Source organism: Bradysia coprophila, unplaced genomic scaffold (assembly GCF_014529535.1).
Source record: "Bradysia coprophila strain Holo2 unplaced genomic scaffold, BU_Bcop_v1 contig_151, whole genome shotgun sequence".
Lineage (NCBI taxonomy): Eukaryota > Metazoa > Arthropoda > Insecta > Diptera > Sciaridae > Bradysia > Bradysia coprophila.
This window is the reverse complement of record NW_023503423.1, coordinates 502317-521881: the sequence shown is the minus strand read 5'-3', so window position 1 is coordinate 521881 and position 19565 is coordinate 502317. Positions and strand designations below refer to the sequence as shown.

Genomic DNA, 19565 nt, shown 5'->3' with positions numbered 1-19565 from the left:
GAAACGACAAGAAGAAACGGCGACTTCCTGAAGAAACGATGAAAAGAAACGGTGAGTTCCTGAAAAAACGACAAGAAACTTCCGTCTCCGTTTCTTCAGGAACTTGTCATTTCTAATAAATTCACCGTTTCTTCCCGTCGTTTCTTCAGGAAGTCATCGTTTCTACAGAAAGTCGCCACTTTTTACCAAAAACGGCGACATCCTGAAGAAACTGTGACTTCCTGAAGAAACGACGAGAAGAAACGACGACTTCCTGAAGAAACGGTGACTTCCTGAAGAAACAGTGACTTCCTGAAGAAACGGCGACTACTCGCCGTTTCTTCATGAAGTCGCCGATACTCATGTCGTCGAAATTTCAGGACAATCACCAATTTTAGCTTAAAATATGGGTTCTTTTTTATTTGATTATTTTCTTTGCCCGGTATCGATTATTTTTCTTACAACAATGAATGGGTTTCTTTCTGTGTCTATTTTTTATGGAACGTTGATGTGGTGAATAGATCTTTTTTTTACACAATTCAATTTTGGTTCTAGCAATGGGTGTCTTTATTGACTCATTTCTTTATGAATTATTATTGTAAGCCATTTCCGCACACTCACTGCTCAGCAGTTACACTTTGCATACGGTGTGTGCTTTGTTTATACCTGGAAATAATCGCAGGAATGGAAAGCGTTCATGCAATGTTAGATAATGTAATAAAAGGAATGATGGAGTAGGTCAGCCATGAGGCTGTTTGTGTCCCGTCAAAGCTAGATCTTGATGCGGTTAAACTTGTGTCCTTGTGTGGATATATCGTCACTCAAAACATACCCGCACGATAGTAAGCTAGTAAGCTTAATAGTTATTTATATAACAAGAATCGTATAGAGGTATATTATCGCACTAGATGTCAGATTGCCAATCCGAGGCATCAATCTGACATCTCGTGCGATAATATACCTCCATACGATTCGTGTTGCGTTGCATACAACGTTTTATGAAATGAAGAAAATCGAATAAATACGCACTAGTGCGATAAAGTACGTTCATATGACATTGATCGCAGGTGGCGTAAGTTACAAATATCATCACTGAATTGCATAAAATGTTTTTTGGGACGGCGGAGCGTATTTACAGCAAATTTCTGGCTTTTCCCTCTTGGCGGCTCCAATGGCCCCAAACACGGATATCTTCTTCTGGAATATCTGGAATCAAGGAATCCATACGATTACAACAAGCTAAACGTTACTGCAGCTTCAAAATTGGCCGAGATATTGAACTTCGAAATATTGAAGTTTGTGTGAAAATAAGCAAAATCTCGAATTTTCAGATAGTCCGAATCGCCTACATTAGTAAGTTACTTAGTTCCTATGTAAAAGTGGCACCAGCAACTCCTAAACGTTTCTATAGATTTTCCTAAAATAGTTATAGGCCCAACAATAAGAATGTAATTTTCAAAAGCTGGAAAAAATCCATATCTTGGGAGCTGTAGCTCTCCAAGGTCTCCATACAAATGGCACATAAAAGCCAATTTTAATGTGTGTGTGTGTGTGTGTGGGATGACAGATCATTCATCTGGCACTTTCTAACTTCTATTAGATTTTTTGATGGATTTGGGTTATTTTCGATGTAAGGGAGGTGTTCCAAAGTTGGTTCCTAAATTATGAGATTCAGCCTGAGGATATGCCCGACATAACTGTTGATGAAGTCAAGGCCGCAGTAGCCGAGATGAAAAACAAAAAGTCTCCAGGAGAAGATGGTGTTCCAGTGGAAGCCATTAAACTAGGTGGAGACTCCTTATTAAAGGCAATCACGGCTTTGTTTAATCAATGTCTCCAATGGGAAGAAGTACCAGAAGCTTGGGAAAATGCGGTAATTACATTGCTGCATAAAAAAGGAGACATAACAAAGCTGGAAAATTACCGACCCATAAGCCTATTGTCAACACTCTACAAGTTGTTTATGAAAATCATTACGAAGAGGAACACTAACAAGTTCGACTTCTACCAACCTGTTGAACAAGCTGCTTTCAGATCTGGTTTCAGCACAAACGACCATTTGCAAGTGATGAGAACGCTTATTGAGAAGTGTCGTGAATACAACATCGACATAGTCTTGCTATTCATAGACTTCGAAAAAGCTTTCGATTCAGTGGAAACATGGTCGATATTGGACGCATTAGACGAATGTAGAGTAGACTCAAGGTACTCCAACACAATTCGATATGTGTACAAAAATGCTACTTCATGTATAAAACTTCATAAGAGCACGGAGAAATTCAGAATTGGCCGAGGTGTAAGGCAGGGTGACACCATTTCACCGAAATTATTCACGGCGATTCTGCAGAGTGTTTTTAGGAAGTTAAACTGGAGTAAAATGGGAATAAATATAAATGGAGAGTACCTGAGCAATCTCCGCTTCGCTGATGACATAGTACCGATAGCAGCGAATCTAGGTCAGGCTCAGCTTATGCTACAACAGTTAAGTGAAGAGGCAAACAAAGTTGGCCTCAAGATGAACTTATCGAAAACAAAAGTCATGACCAACATCGGGGACGATAGAGAAATCAAAATTGGTGACACTGTCATTGAACGAGTCGACAGCTACGTATATCTAGGACATAAGCTGAAGTTAGGTCTGGACAACCAAACTGCAGAAATAAGACGTAGGATTGGTCTTGCATGGGCAGCGTTCGGAAAACTCAGACTAATTTTCAAAAGCAAAATGAATAATAGTCTGAAACGCAAAGTTTTCGACACTTGTGTCCTTCCAGTGCTCACTTATGGAGCGGAAACGTTAACTTTAACGAAAGCATCCGAAGAAAAATTGAGAGTGACACAAAGAGCCATGGAACGGAGTATGCTTGGAATAACACTCAGAGACAGAATGACGAATCAATGGATTCGACAACAAACCAGGGTCGTTGATGTCATGGAAAGAATAGCATCTCTGAAATGGAGCTGGGCGGGACATATTGCAAGAAGGACAGACGAACGTTGGACCAAAAAGATCATGAACTGGCGACCATATAAAAGACGAGCTATAGGTAGACCACCAGAGAGATGGACAAACGGAATTAAGAATATTGCAGGTACAAACTGGCAGCAAATGGCAATGGATCGTACGAAATGGAAAGAAGTTGGAGAGGCCTACATCCAGCAGTGGATAGAAACAGGCTGAAAAAGAAGAAGAAGAAGAAGCCTGATTTCTTAAGATTTTTTTTCATCAGGTTTTTTGACGTTGTCAAAATGACATACTTACAAAAGTGGTGATATCAGTCAAAAAACCCTTAAAGGGTAAATGTGACGCAAGTCCTCTATCTTACTTACAAAATAACTGATATTGCTGAAGGTGACGCATTGTGACGCCGTTCGCAAAAGTTTTATCAACAAAAAATTGACCCACAAAATTTGTGAAAGAGACTTTTACAAAAAAAAAATTGCGTCACAAGTGGCAGATGCCGAAGAAACCACCGGGAAACGGATGGACCGGTAAGTTCGATTTATGTTTTCAGTTACCGGGAAATTTTGACTCTTCTGAGTCAATAGTTATTTGTTTGCCGAGGGAAGAAAACAGGAAATTCCAAAAAGAGCGACATTATTTGTGGCCAGAGCGAAGCGATAGGTGAACACAACGTTCTTCATATGTGTGAGGTGTGATTTACAATTCTTATGAACAGTTCATCTCCACGAAACATCACATATGTTTCACCATTTTATGAAATCATTGGTGACAATTACAAAGAGAAAAGAGTTTACCCCATGGTAGGTAACAAGAGGTGAGAAAATAAGAAATGTCTTGCCTGAACTGTCATCAGAGACACCCATTTGTGTGGAGAAAATAAGGTAAATCACATCGCACATATATGAACACATTATTTTCATTTTCAGAGAGGTGCAATCACCATTTTCATAAAGTGGTGAAAACTCTTACAACCGACAGCCAAGATCAGAAACTAGCAATCAATGGTCATTCCACTACAAATCGTTGACGTATCTACGTTTCAACCATAAACTGATATTGGTTTAATTGGTTTAATTCAAAAAAGTCCATCGTAACCAATCATTGAAAGCAGGTCAACTGGGTCAACTACATCTTGTAATCGAGTAAAATATCATAATACCGATTGCGGATGTATAAATATCCCATCCCCCATCCATAAAGATTCCGAAATCGAAACGTTTCCCATTTCAAATATATTTTATGTTGGAAATGTGTTTTATGTCGACTGCAAGTGTAACGTTGAACGAAATTAAACCCCGAAACGTTTATTGGAACTGATGTTCTCGTGTGCGCTTCCATATTACTCGTAAATTATTTAATTTAATTGAACGTCATAGCAGGTGCCAAAAATTACTCTCTCGTTTTGAAAAATTTATCGATGATAATAAACAGGGATTTTTTTTTATTTGCACGTTACATCCCGTTCCGATTCACTGTTTTTCGTTATTATATAACATAATGTTACACGTTTTATTATTACTGTACTGAAATTTTATTATAAATTGAATTTAATTAATTTTGCCAATGATCGATGTTCATTAACAATTTTTTCTCGTTCGGCTCTTTTTTCAGTTATCGATTGTACAGTGAGCGAATGGGGTGTATGGAGCGATTGTGATACATTATGTGGAACTGGTATTATGTCAAGAACGAGGAAAGTGATAAACTCACCAACGAATGGAGGTAAACATTGTCCGTCGCTGGTTCAGAAACGAGGCTGTCAAGGTTTTAAATGCCACAGTCACTCTGATCGAAGAGTCCAACGCGGTGAGTAATTGATTTTATTTTCGAGAAGTAGAGGTTTTAACATAAATCGCGGTTAATGACGGCATTTATCATTTGACTAAGAAAACCTTTCGTTGCCCATACACGAAAGTTGACCAATACACAGTACTTTGCTTTCCACGAAAATGATCCGTTATATGACATACATTGGATGCTGCTACGTAATTCATTAATTCCGAAAGAACTCTTACTCACAAACTCAGTTTTGTTTGCACTTCATGCTTTATAATCGGAACGAATCGGTAACAGTTACTAGTTGTAGTTGAAAGGTACAATCTTCTTTGTGAAATCCGACGAGAAGCCGAAATTAATAGACACACGAAAATAAGACTTTTCATTTTTATGTCAGTCATTTTAAGCAACGGGGTTTCAAAAATGGCATTTTGTCTCGTGTAGTTGCATACCTTGTCTTCTTCGGCTCTACACTTGTCAGAATAACATTTTGCAAACCTCGTTGCTTAAAATATACTCGTGAGTTTGGCCACGACAGAGTAAAGTTAACCAGGCAGTAGCGCTGCTTTGACTAGGGACCTGAATAATCTAGAATCTAGTAGCCCAATATTTTTTGCGAATAAAATTTTTCAATTTGAGTTCATTTTCATACAGTGGATTAGGTCCCTTATTTGACGTTTCGAAAATGAACCACTACTGCCTGGTTTATTTTACTCTGCCGTGGTTTGGCTCGTATCACAAATTGATCCATCATGTAGTGAATTACTTCTGCCGCATCCAATATATTCTACTATTTATTAGCATCCCTCTTTTTCGGGCTTATCGGTGTTAAGGTAATCAAAAACGTTTTTTGAGGATATCAAATATATTTCTCTGGCTTATCAATTCCTTTTTAAGGCTGTCAACAACACTTTTTAAATATATATTAATTTGACGAGAAAAAAATCTTTTTTTGAGGATATAATAGGAAAGGGCAATAAAATTTCAGCTCATAAAAACAAACTTGCGAAAATAGTTTTTTTTTATACAAATTGTTTATGGTCAATGCGAGGGTTATTCCTTTTTTGTAAAGACACTTTACCATAAAAATTGTCGTAAAATACCATCGATTTTAGGCAATTGCCGAAGACAATTTACTATAACAGAAAATCGTTGTTGCCGAAAACTATAAACATTAACGAACTACATGAAAAAGGCAGCAGATTTTGGTTTTGATTTTGTCAAGTTGAATTTCAGTGTAGAACCTGGCTGTAAATTACCATTTGATCGATTACCAGCTGGTCCACGGGATAATTACTCGTTAAGCGCATCTACTTCTTTAATTAAATTAATTAAAATCTGATTGTTATTGTAAAAAAAACCTTGGAACGAGCCGAACAATTCGTATGATCTGGAATTTCCAATTGTATCACAGAAATCGGTTAAATTTGCATTTAAAATGTTTGTCGATTTATTTGACTGGATCTGCGTTGGGTAATCAAAATTCCAGATCATAAGAATTGTTCGGCTCGTTCCAAGTTTTTTTTTACAATAAGAATCAGATTTTAATTAAATTAATTGGAGAACTAGACGCAAATGCGACTTTAATTCGCCACCCACCGGTTCAAAAAATATTTCGGTACATGTTGTGGTATTGTTCAGCTTCAACAACCGATGCTATCATAATGGTATCGCTTGATACCATACAACAATCAACAATGTAATTGTTACATCGCTGGATGTTGTTTAGGTGGACCATTAGTGTTGTTTCTTACAACAATGATTAATCGATAAACGATTTGCGATACACACACTAAATACCTAGTTTTTATCAGCTGAATGAATCTAAATAATGTTTTTCGTATGCAAAAGTTTTCGGTAATTCTCTAGCTTTCAATGCATAAATGCTGTATTACGTATACACTGCTTCAGTAGTTAAATGCATTTAAACATGATGATGTAAGAAGACTAATTGATTCTGTCATTGCCATATAGTTCGACTGTCGGTAACATAATTTGCAAGGAAAGTCATTTGAAAATTTGAAATCTAAATGATTTTGCAGCTATTAACAGTATAGTTTATATAAATGTACTAATAATATAGGTTAAGCCGATTAGGTTTTGTGTCTAACAACCACTGAAAAGTGAAAACCGACACAATTTCTATTATGTCGTTTACATGTGTCGATTTCTCTTAACACATATAGAGCGACAACATCAAGTCATATATCTGTACAAAAGGCACGCAGTGCCTACTGTCATTTCATCAGCCTCCGAATATTTTCTGTTTTCATGCTAGAAGCAGCGCTGTGGCGACAATCACATAAATGATAAAGCAGAAACAGATAACAATATTGACTGGTCTGATGATAGAGAAGAAAATATAATTCGGACCAGTTATTTGAACTAGCCTTGAGGGATGTGTAAAATTTTTATGAAAATATTCAATGACCTCAAGACAATGTTATAATGAACTGGTCTTTAATCGACTCCCTCTTTTCAGACTGTTACGTATTACCCATGTATTAAGTATACAGTGTTAGAGCAGAGGGAATTTCAATTAAATTTAGCGGGATTGAGGTCAAACTTATCAATGGAAATAAATCGAAATTCATAATTCGAATTTTCGAGGTAGGAAATTCGTATGTGTATCTTCTATCATTTTGACACTTGACCTATATAGATGTTAAGTGCGATTTAATAATTGAAATTTGCTCTTCAATCAAAACACTTCCCCGGCATAAGAGTTGTGAACATTGACAGTTTTCTCTTAAAGAAATAATTGGCACTCTAGGTGTAAGCTGGCAACACTTTTAGCAAAGAGAGTATTATGATGAAAGAGAAATATGACAAATGCCCCAAGGCAAGTTATAATAAACTGATCTTCGGCCCTATCGCTTGCATTATAATCTGTTGAAAGAGAAGCAAATACTTTGACAAGTACACCAAGGCAAGTTATTAGTAACGAGTCTTCGGTTTTGTCGCTCTGATCGTAATAGTCTAGATCACGATACGTCAAAAATATATAGAAAGGTGACAGAGAGAGACAAAAATAACATGACTACTAGTGATCTTTGCTTTTTCATAGAAAAGTAACACCCTCTGCAGTGCAGTTCAAGTGCAAATGACTGTGCGCGCTCTCTTATTTTGATTATACATTTTACTATGGCTTCATGGAATATTTATTTCATATTCATAAACTTACTTCCTCCATGGAATCAATTGAAATTATTTGAAAGTGAATTATCTATCCTGAGCATTTTCATTAATCAGTGAGGGCTTTCCACAACATAGTTTATAAGTTCCTTAACGCAAAAACGTTCATTTCGAACAAGTAATGCATTTCGAACAAGTAATACATTTCGACCACTGTCGATCTGTGAGAAAATTAAATACGTCTTTCGACGTTTTGCGTTAATATGCAGCGCAAAAATAACATTTCTCGTGAGGCCATGGTGTCAGTGGTATTCGATACAGTGCTCTATCGAACGCTATACCGATTTGTCTATCGAATCATAATTAAAATAAATTTTCAATTTGTTTCTAAACTCAACCACTGTGTGTGGCTAGTCATTTCGAAGACATTCCACCCGACACGCAAAATGTATGAGAATTTACAAAAAAAAGTGTAAAGACTATCACGGAACTGTCCAGGTTCCATGGACTCACGCCCTATACGTGTCGGGTTTGACTCCCATCTCAGACATAGGTCATAGGGGTTTTTCTAATCGTAAATGATTAGTCTCTGCTGTTAGTTACCACTAGTCAGCTCTATCGACCGTAATAGGTCTCTAAGAAAACAACAACAAAAAATGCTTAACACAGTTCTCATACGTCACAATCGTGATTCTAAAAAATGTCAACCACTAGCGACACCTATGTTCTAATAGAAAATTATATGATCCACAGTTGTAAAATCTATCGAAAATATGGGTAATGCACAACAGGCCCATTGCGGGCATCATCTTTCCTGCCCATCTTATCCTATCCTATTCTATCCAATCACGCAAAAAGTCTTAAAACCTCTCTCCTCTCTTGCGTTACGTAATTTATGAAGTTGGGCCTTTATTCGTTAAAATGATGTCCTGTGAAAAGTGGATCTCGACTGCACTACATTAATGAAAAACAGTAACCGGTCGTCGTATATCTAAAAAAAAACTTCGTAAACCAAAGTAAGTACACCCTAAAGTTGCATTAACAAATTTATGGTAAGCGACAATGTAGGTCACGGTGGTCTGATATAAACAAACACACATTATAATTATGTAGATAAAACTTCACACCTACTTTACTCCACCACCTAACCAAATGTAAACTTCGGGCCAGCACGAATATAGATCCTGAAAACTCTCAAGTTGAACTGTTTTACCTTCGAACCAGAGATAAACACTCATATATATATTTCACTGTTCTACAAGAATTTTGTGCAACGGACAGCTACAATACGACCAATTTCCCTATGATTTTGTCATTGCGATTTTTCCACAAGATAACGATCGTAAAGAGTAGTTATTTTTGCAACCGAATGACGAATGTATTTTTAGGCACTACATGTTTAGAGCAACAATACGCAGTGTGGCTGAAACAGAATTTATACCCGAGTTGTTAAAAAAGCGCAACGAAACTTTTATTTTTCGCCACTGAGTTGAAAAAACCGTTACAGTGAACGACATCTCAAATGTCTCACTCTCAAATTTTTCTGAGAATTTTATTGTGTCATTGCAAATTCACAATGACATTCTCTGAAAAAAATGACAGTGACACATTTGAGATGTCGTTCACTGTACTTTTTGTCCTTCGTTTAGAATGTCACTTTTCGGTCATCTTAATGGTTAGGTTAGGTTCGGTGAGCTTAATGAAGTACTTTGCACCGAGATTCATAGGCTTGTTCCAAATAACTGTAAACCCGAACTTTGACAACAAGAAACGCTTTCATGATGAAATTTTCATCCACATAACCTGAACGTCAACAAATTTCTTTGTAAATTTTTCTTTAAAACATTCGTCAACCTGAAAGTTGAGGTTAAGTTGCCCTCTGTGGATGAAAATTGATATTTCGAAATGATCTTGAAATAAAGATCAAACCTATACAACGATTTATACAGTATACGGTACCAAAAATAATATAATTTGAGCAAAAAACGTTTTGAGAAACATTTAAATATTAAAAAATATGAAAAGACGAGTTTTTGGAACCACCTAGACAAACATTATTACTGCATGCCCCATCCGAAAGTGGAGCATTACACATCAATTTGCCCACCACATGTGGAATATTTTCGGTTAATTTTTCGTGAATTTTTACGTGAAATTCAACTTTCGCATATGGTAGACAGTAAAACAGAATACATTGGATTCTGCTACGTAATTCATTATGGTTCGGTAAAGTTCGTGAGTATGGAAATTTAGTGAACTTTTGACATTTCTTCCAAATATTTTCTGTCAAAACTCTACGAAATCACCATACTCACGAGCTTTACGAACCATAATGGTTTTCCCCTATTAATTAAACAACAATTTTGCAATACTCGCAAACTACCTCGTGTACTTTTGAGCAACTTATTTTGGTTACTGTTTTTCGACAAGTCCTAGCCTTTGTCCTAGTGATTTTTCCCTGGCTTGGTACAAAAAGTGCTATTATATTATGTAACATTACGCCAAAACCTGAACTGGGCTTTATATTTTTCCTTTTCTTTTTCGAAAAAAAAGTATGGGATAAAGCGACGTGCATGTTTTAAGTGTTAGTATGCAGATCTGTCTGCCGTGTAATAATACCTGCAGCATATCTACCGTAACAAAAGAAGTAAGGCAATGTTTATTAGGAAATGTTACAGCGGAAAAGTTAGTTGAAATAAGATAAAATGTACCTACCTATGTTCCCTACACAGTGGTGCACATTTAACAAAAAAAAATCTTTCAAATTAACGCAGTCAGAACTACTTTTTTTCCGTCGGTACTCGGTACAAACTTTTGAATTCTCTACGGATGAAGCCCGTAACGAATACTTACCGACAATTGATGTGAAGGCGAAAAGTGTTCATACTTTATTAAACAGGATCAAATTTCTGCAAAGCTATCAAGCTGAAAGGTTAAACATCAGAGTTGAGAGTGTAAAGGAAAACTTTTATTACGAAAACTTTATCGGATTAATGGAATTTGATAATTTAATTAAATCAAACATTTGCAGAAGGCGGTTACTTGGATTGGCTTCCCTCTAGCTAATTGGACAAGATGAATTAGATGAAATTTAAGGCTTTTGTCTTAGTTTCAATGCAACGAATATTTTAGACGACAGGATCATTGTAATAGTCCGGGTTGTTATGTCATCTCGCTCGCTTAATGTATTTTGACGGTGATATGTTTGAAGAGTCAACGTTTCCGAACTAGATCTTTATTTGGTCTCATGAACCGGTAAATCGGAATATTTTTTGATGATCTGAACGGATTCTGAAAGGTTGGTTCAATAACTAGAACTCGTAGAACAACTTGCTTGTCAAGAGTCTGGAACGGTATGGGCTACGGAGGATTCCCGAAAATATGTCCCAAAAAACCGCTAACTTTGAGACTGACCATTTCTTAATTATTTTGACGATTGGAGGCGTTTTGGAAACCTGATCTCAAACCCTTTAAACCATAAAAGGTAACAGGCCAAGCTCTGACTGACATGTCAAAGGATCGGTAGCCTCAGCTCTAGGAAGTATCAGGACTTTACTCAAACATTTGTCTTCAGGAAAATGTCAAAATTAACAAATGCTTCGAATGATTGCAACTATTTTTGCTTTAAAAATAACAGGACCACAAGACCATGATGCCTTTGAATGAACTCAAGGATAACAAGCATTTACATCATTTTTTGCAGTTTCTTGAATTCTATCACTGCAGAAGGCATATCAAGCATTTCTATCGGTTTTTTTTTAAACTTTCTTTTGGACTTGTGAAAAGGTTTAACCGTCCACAGATCAGTATCGAGAATTCCGTCATTCCAGAAGGTCTATTTTTCCTAGTTCTAGATCGGTTCTTGAGACCAAAAAAAAAAATTAGTTCGGAAACTTTCACATCCATTACATTTAAATGTGCTAACGAGCGAGGCGACATAGCAGCCCAGACTAAAAATTTCTTCTCCGTCGAAATTTTGCCATTATACGAAGAGAAATCCATACTTCCGTTTTAAAAGTGGTTGCGGATAGGCATTATGTCATTTTTCTTTCCTTTATTTAGCACGAACCGAATACATTTTCCAACACGTCTCATATATAACTTTAATGAAACATAATTACCAGCGAAATGAACACACGAACTCTACTTCGTAATAATTGTTCTATTTAACGCTAGTGCACTGCATCAGGCAAAACAAAACCTCATAATTCGCTTCCTAATACCATCCGCATACACCAAAAGCACGCTAGATATTTTAGGCTTCGGGCAACTCCAACTATTTTATATTAATACGTGAAGTATTTTATCTTTTGCGAACAATCCTGCACAGGGCCATATGGTGAAATCGGGCAATCCCGATTTCGTCTCGTAGTTTTATCTATTTTTAAATTCATATTTTGGCGCCTATATCTCACGTAATTTTGGGCATTTAGAGTAAGATTTTGTGTCCATAGATTAAATGCCCGATGAGCCCTCAGGTAGTCCGACCTTAATCGTTTCTCATAACAAACTAGAAACACCATCGTGCCTATCTTTGTAAGCTAAATTTTATATGGGCAGTAAGATACTGGAATGTAAAGTGGTGGTGTCTGCCCACCATGGAAACGTTACACTTGTATAATTGGTGTTATTATTTGCCTTGTAATTGTAATTGGTGTGCGACATATAAACATTATAAGTAGAAGAATATACTGGATGTCATTTTGAATGAATTGGTGAGTTTCTAGTTGATAGAGTCCCTTGTATCCAATAAATAAAATTTTATGAAGGATATTCCCTTGACTGAAAGTCAAGGGTCTTACGCCAGAAAATACCATAAAATGTTTGTAACCTAACAATGAATGAAATGTTATCAAAAACGTAATTGTTTGCTACCATTTTTCTTTGTCATCACGATAACTTGAGTAATTCATAACCGATTTTGATGATTTTTTTTTTGATCGACGAGGAATGGGATTCCTGAGGTTAAGTTCGAAGATGGGCCATCTCGGGATAAGGCTTTGGAAATTATTCCAGAAAAACAGGATTTTACTCTGTTGATAATTGATAATACATGATAAGGTTCCAAAATTATCCATTTGACATTTGTAAGGTCAAGTTCCAGGATGAGCTATGTGTGATCAATGCTTCGGAAGTTATGCCGGAAAATAGAAATGCAATGCAATGCATGCTGAACAATAATTGATATTTGATAATTGTTATTTGATAATTAACAATCAGCATATACCTGAAACTACATAATACAATACAATGAGTATATAGTGTTGCAAAAGTCAAGCAATTGTAACATTAGACAACGTCGACCAGTGTGAAGTTTGCGGCCCGAGCGAAGCGAGGGTCGTAATTCTCACGAGTCGCGGTATCTTATTACAACATAAAAAACGTAATTATTTGTATCCATTTTCTCATGAACCGGATCATGAACCGATTTTCTCTATTTTACCGGAAACGCTAAAGCGTAGTTTTTAAGAATACCGCCGACATTTTAGTATTTCCATAAAAAAAATTTTTGTCAAGAAACATGTTCCATTTTGGCAAATTTTAAGTTTTCGTCTTCACAAAAATTTCCATACAAAATTTTTTTTTCAAGAAACATGCTCCATTTTGGCTAATTTTAAGTTTTCGTCTTCACAAAAATTTCCATACAAAATTTTTTTTTTTAAGAAACATGCTCCATTTTGGCCAATTTTAAGTTTTCGTCTTCACAAAAATTTCCATACAAAATTTTTTTTTTCAAGAAACATGCTCCATTTTGGCTAATTTTAAGTTTTCGTCTTCACAAAAATTTCCATACAAAATTTTTTTTTTAAGAAACATGCTCCATTTTGGCTAATTTTAAGTTTTCGTCTTCACAAAAATTTCCATACAAAATTTTTTTTTTTTAAGAAACATGCTTCATTTTGGCTAATTTTAAGTTTTCGTCTTCACAAAAATTTCCATACAAAATTTTTTTTTTTAAGAAACATGCTCCATTTTGGCCAATTTTAAGTTTTCGTCTTCACAAAAATTTCCATACAAAATTTTTTTTTCAAGAAACATGCTCCATTTTGGCCAATTTTAAGTTTTCGTCTTCACAAAAATTTCCATACAAAAATTTTTTTTTTCAAGAAACATGCTCCATTTTGGCCAATTTTAAGTTTTCGTCTTTACAAAAATTTCCATACAAAATTTTTTTTTTCAAGAAACATGCTCCATTATGGCTAATTTTAAGTTTTCGTCTTCACAAAAATTTCCATACAAAATTTTTTTTTTCAAAAAACATGCTCCATTATGGCTAATTTTAAGTTTTCGTCTTCACAAAAATTTCCATACAAAAATATTTTTTTCAAAAAACATGCTCCATTTTGGCCAATTTTAAGTTTTCGTCTTCACAAAAATTTCCATACAAAAATTTTTTTTTTTTCAAGAAACATGCTCCATTTTGGCAAATTTTAAGTTTTCGTCTTCACAAAAATTTCCATACAAAAATTTTTTTTTTTAAGAAACATGCTCCATTTTGGCAAATTTTAAGTTTTCGTCTTCACAAAAATTTCCATACAAAATTTTTTTTTTCAAAAAACATGCTCCATTATGGCTAATTTTAAGTTTTCGTCTTCACAAAAATTTCCATACAAAAATATTTTTTTCAAAAAACATGCTCCATTTTGGCCAATTTTAAGTTTTCGTCTTCACAAAAATTTCCATACAAAATTTTTTTTTTTTTCAAGAAACATGCTCCATTTTGGCAAATTTTAAGTTTTCGTCTTCACAAAAATTTCCATACAAAAATTTTTTTTTTTAAGAAACATGCTCCATTTTGGCAAATTTTAAGTTTTCGTCTTCACAAAAATTTCCATACAAAAATTTTTTTTTTTCAAGAAACATGCTCCATTTTGGCAAATTTTAAGTTTTCGTCTTCACAAAAATTTCCATACAAAATTTTTTTTTCAAGAAACATGCTCCATTTTGGCTAATTTTAAGTTTTCGTCTTCACAAAAATTTCCATACAAAATTTTTTTTTTTAAGAAACATGCTCCATTTTGGCCAATTTTAAGTTTTCGTCTTCACAAAAATTTCCATACAAAATTTTTTTTTTCAAGAAACATGCTCCATTTTGGCTAATTTTAAGTTTTCGTCTTCACAAAAATTTCCATACAAAATTTTTTTTTTAAGAAACATGCTCCATTTTGGCTAATTTTAAGTTTTCGTCTTCACAAAAATTTCCATACAAAATTTTTTTTTTTTAAGAAACATGCTTCATTTTGGCTAATTTTAAGTTTTCGTCTTCACAAAAATTTCCATACAAAATTTTTTTTTTTAAGAAACATGCTCCATTTTGGCCAATTTTAAGTTTTCGTCTTCACAAAAATTTCCATACAAAATTTTTTTTTCAAGAAACATGCTCCATTTTGGCCAATTTTAAGTTTTCGTCTTCACAAAAATTTCCATACAAAAATTTTTTTTTTCAAGAAACATGCTCCATTTTGGCCAATTTTAAGTTTTCGTCTTTACAAAAATTTCCATACAAAATTTTTTTTTTCAAAAAACATGCTCCATTATGGCTAATTTTAAGTTTTCGTCTTCACAAAAATTTCCATACAAAAATATTTTTTTCAAAAAACATGCTCCATTTTGGCAAATTTTAAGTTTTCGTCTTCACAAAAATTTCCATACAAAAATTTTTTTTTTAAGAAACATGCTCCATTTTGGCAAATTTTAAGTTTTCGTCTTCACAAAAATTTCCATACAAAAATTTTTTTTTTTAAGAAACATGCTCCATTTTGGCAAATTTTAAGTTTTCGTCTTCACAAAAATTTCCATACAAAAATTTTTTTTTTTTCAAGAAACATGCTCCATTTTGGCAAATTTTAAGTTTTCGTCTTCACAAAAATTTCCATACAAAAATTTTTTTTTCAAGAAACATGCTCCATTTTGGCCAATTTTAAGTTTTCGTCTTCCCAAATATCCATACAAAAATTTTTTTTTTCAAGAAACATGCTCCATTTTGGCCAATTTTAAGTTTTCGTCTTCACAAAAATTTCCATACAAAAAAATTTTTTGTCAAGAAAAGTGCTCCATTTTGGCAAATTTTAAGTTGTCGTCTTCACTAAAATAATAATCCAGAACAATAATATCATTTAAAATTTAGTTTTTTAAAAACAATCTTGACGATATCATCGTCCAGTACTTAATAGCACCTAAGGGAGACTATTTTTACGATGTGTAAATAGCACCCAAGAGGCACTTTTTGCACGACGGACAAATAGCAGCGGCCCAGACGTACATCACTATTTGAAAGTTGACCATACTTTGACTGATGGCTGGCCATGGGTGGTGAGTTCGGACGTCAGAGTGGGCTCAATTTGTCGGCCGTGTGTAGACCAACAATCCTACAAATTTTAGCATATTTGGTTTCTCCTTACTCAAGTTATTGCCAAAACAGTGTTTTAACCACCCTCTGAGATCATATGACATGTAGACATATTACACTCGAACTGGATTTTGTTTTAAAAAAAAATACAGATACCTGTTCGCTAGAATTGAATCCAATGAGCTACAACTCAATCATATCGGAGCGAGCTTGTTTTCTGAGTAATTGGCGAATTGACTCTTAATATAAACTTGTCGAATATCCAATTAAATTAGGATCAGTCAAGGGACCCGACCCATCCACAAGATGGGACCTAGTTAATTACAAACACAAGAATTTTAGTTGTCTTACACCTGCTTCACTCCAGTATATTATAATCAATGTCGGTATATGCCTTTCATTGGGTTGTATTGTTATTATATACCCCAAACGAAACCATGTACCGCATTTTGTATATAATAATAATATGAAAGAAGTGCGATCAACGAAGCATTCTAATTAATGACAACCCAATTTTTCTATTGTTCCAAACAACTCTTGTGAAAATCATTTCATTGATCCTTTAAATTTCGTTTGTATTTTTCGGAGCAATTGATGTATGAAAGAAGAAAATTTAATTAAAAATTTTAGAAAATAAATTAGTTTCTAACGTGTATTTATAGATGTGAGAGTGAGCTTTTTTACCGTTCCATTGAACCGTGTATCTTTGTCATTCTTCACAAAAAAAATAAGAATATTTAAGGCGTTTGGGACAAAATGACAGTTATATGCAAGTTTTCATGTTAACCTAGAGGAAGAGAAAGATTTTATTGTTATCATTCAAGTATGGTCATTTAGATCAGCATTGCCTGAAGATTTTTTTTAGTGTAATGTGAATACTAGTGCTGCACTCTTGGTTATATCTACTGAAATATTTACTATCTCTCATAATATTGTGTCTCTTTTTCAATTCTATGGAAGTTAAACGTTCAAATGTCAAATATTTTAATGTCATTGGCAGAGAAAAGAATTCACGCCGTAGGTGCGCGTAAAATTCATTTTGTCTGAACTCGTGGCTTTGGCGCTAGAGCTCTCGACTCATAATCGATAGGCACCGTGTTCAAATCCGCGGCTGTGCATGAGGATTTTTCCTTCATTCGCTTTCTATGTAACACTAACTAATTCGATATTGTAATAGTCCGTTACCAATTCGCAACGTTGAAAATATCGAATGTTCTATTTCTGCCATTTCCTTGTAGTTTGGATCGTCAACTCTGCTTTGTAAGTTTTGTTGGTTGTAGTTTTGTTTAATCATTTCTTAACAACAAATCGTTGGGCTTCATAATTACTACACAGTGACCTTGAAATTTTTTTTAGTCAAATCGTTCTACACATTTCGTTATCTTTCAGTAATTCAGTAATTTCAGTCTGACGATGATTTTCGGGTTGCTAGGAATCTCGCGCCGTATGGGAGATTACTACGTTTATATGGTGAAAAAAGGAATCTCGCGCCGCGCGAAATTCCTACTCTAGAGTGGTAATTTCGCGCCCATACATTTTTTTGATCTACAGTACTTTTGAACATGTGTTGTTGGAAGTCAGCGCGAACTATAAAATTCGGCGCGAATTCCATTTTTGATGGTTTTAGGCAAATTAAAAAATTGGAAATGGTTGCGAACTCCATTTAAAGCATTTTTGAAAAAACTGAAAGTTGGAAATTGGTGCGAACTCGACTTAGAGCAGTTTTGGAAAAACTGAAAGTTGGAAATGGGTGCGAACTCGATTTAGAGCATTTTCAAAGGAACTGAAAGTTGGAAATAAATTGCCTCAGTCTTTGTTAACATTTCGTAAAAGGAAAATTGCCTCAGTCTTTGTTAACATTTCGTTAAAGGAAAATTCCCTCAGTCTTTGTGAAGATTTCGTAAAAGGAAAATTCAATCAGTATTTGTTAACATTTCCAAAAATGCTCTAAACCGAGTTCGCACCCATTTCCAACTTTCAGTTTTTCCAAAAATGCTCTAAATCGAGCTCGCACCCATTTCCAACTTTCGGTTTTCCATAAACGCTTTAAATCGGGTTCGCACCCATTTCCAACTTTCACTTGCTTTGAAAATGCTCTAAATCGAGTTCGCACCCATTCCCAACTTTTCAAATCAAATTCGCCCCAAATTCCATAATTCGCGCTGACTTCCAACCACACATTGGCAAAAAACTGGAGATTCAAAAAATGTATGGGCGCGAAATTACCACTCTAGAGTAGGAATTTCGCACGGCGCGAGATTCCCCGACACCGATTTTCGTGTAAAAATTAAAATCGTCGTATTTAAAGTTAAAAAATCTTTTTCAAGGTCACCGCACCTCAGATTCACAATTACTTTCTCATTAATTACTAAACAGATTTTGGTTCTTTTCCAAATAATTATTTATAATTATAATGTGTTAGTAAATCGTATGCTTTTATACTAATGGGAGTAGGTATATGATTCATTTGAATCCGTTCGTAGTGAAAAATTTATCCAGAAGTTTGCAGCGAATTTTGCCCAAACTCGAAAGTTTAATTATTTAATAAAACTTTTTGGTTTTCACAAACAATTGATGTTATATACCACACCACACCTTTCTTCTACGCATTATTCTCTATAATAAAAGTGGTATGAACGTGTAACTTTTATATACAAATGAATTATTTAAATTTCATTTAAAAAATTTTTAGGCTACTTCATTAATTGGTTAAATGTATCCCACTTAAGGACGCTTGAGAAGCCGCAAGCAGTCCCATTTATCATAACATTATAATCAAAAAGTATATATACGTGTATCATGCTGCGATTATTCGGGTTGAAAATATTATGCGAATAATCAGAGATTTGTATGTGCCATGAATAAATAAGTCGTTAGCAATTTTCGGGGAACTTAAGTTGTAACATACATAGGTATAAACTTCAAATATAATATATGAAGCAATTGCGGGTTTTTTTCGGCTGTTGAATACCTGCTGAGAGCTTTAAAATTAATATTGCGGTACTTTATGGTTCACATGTATAACATTTATTGTGAAAAGAGCGACAGGGTTTGGAATCGGAATGTCTTTAATTTTGGTTCACATGCCTGAATAATAATAATATTTATTTTAAAAAAATGAAAAATGAAAGGCCCGATGCACTCTTACCCACAAAGCGAAAAATTCAACTAATGACTTTCTATAAAAAGGAGTTATTAAGAGCCACCGGTACTTAGCTAAAACTGTAGCCTACATTTGTGTGCCTCGTATTTTATTTTTGATGATATCTTTTCATCAGAATCCTTTTGAAAAATGTACGACCGCAATTCCGACCACGAATGCGTTAGCTACAAATAGCAATTAGTTTTGGTTGTATAGTC

The 19565-nt window shown here is 34.6% G+C and overlaps 1 protein-coding gene across 1 annotated transcript in view; it reads left to right on the top strand.

Annotated features, from left to right (window-relative positions):
• LOC119074284 (somatomedin-B and thrombospondin type-1 domain-containing protein) overlaps nucleotides 1–19565 on the top strand; it is a 104770-nt gene that overhangs the window by 61968 nt on the left and 23237 nt on the right. Inside the window, exon 2 of the mRNA XM_037180303.1 lies at nucleotides 4556–4750. Within this exon, the coding sequence (XP_037036198.1) occupies nucleotides 4556–4750 (195 nt within the window). The remainder of the gene's footprint in view (nucleotides 1–4555; nucleotides 4751–19565) is intronic.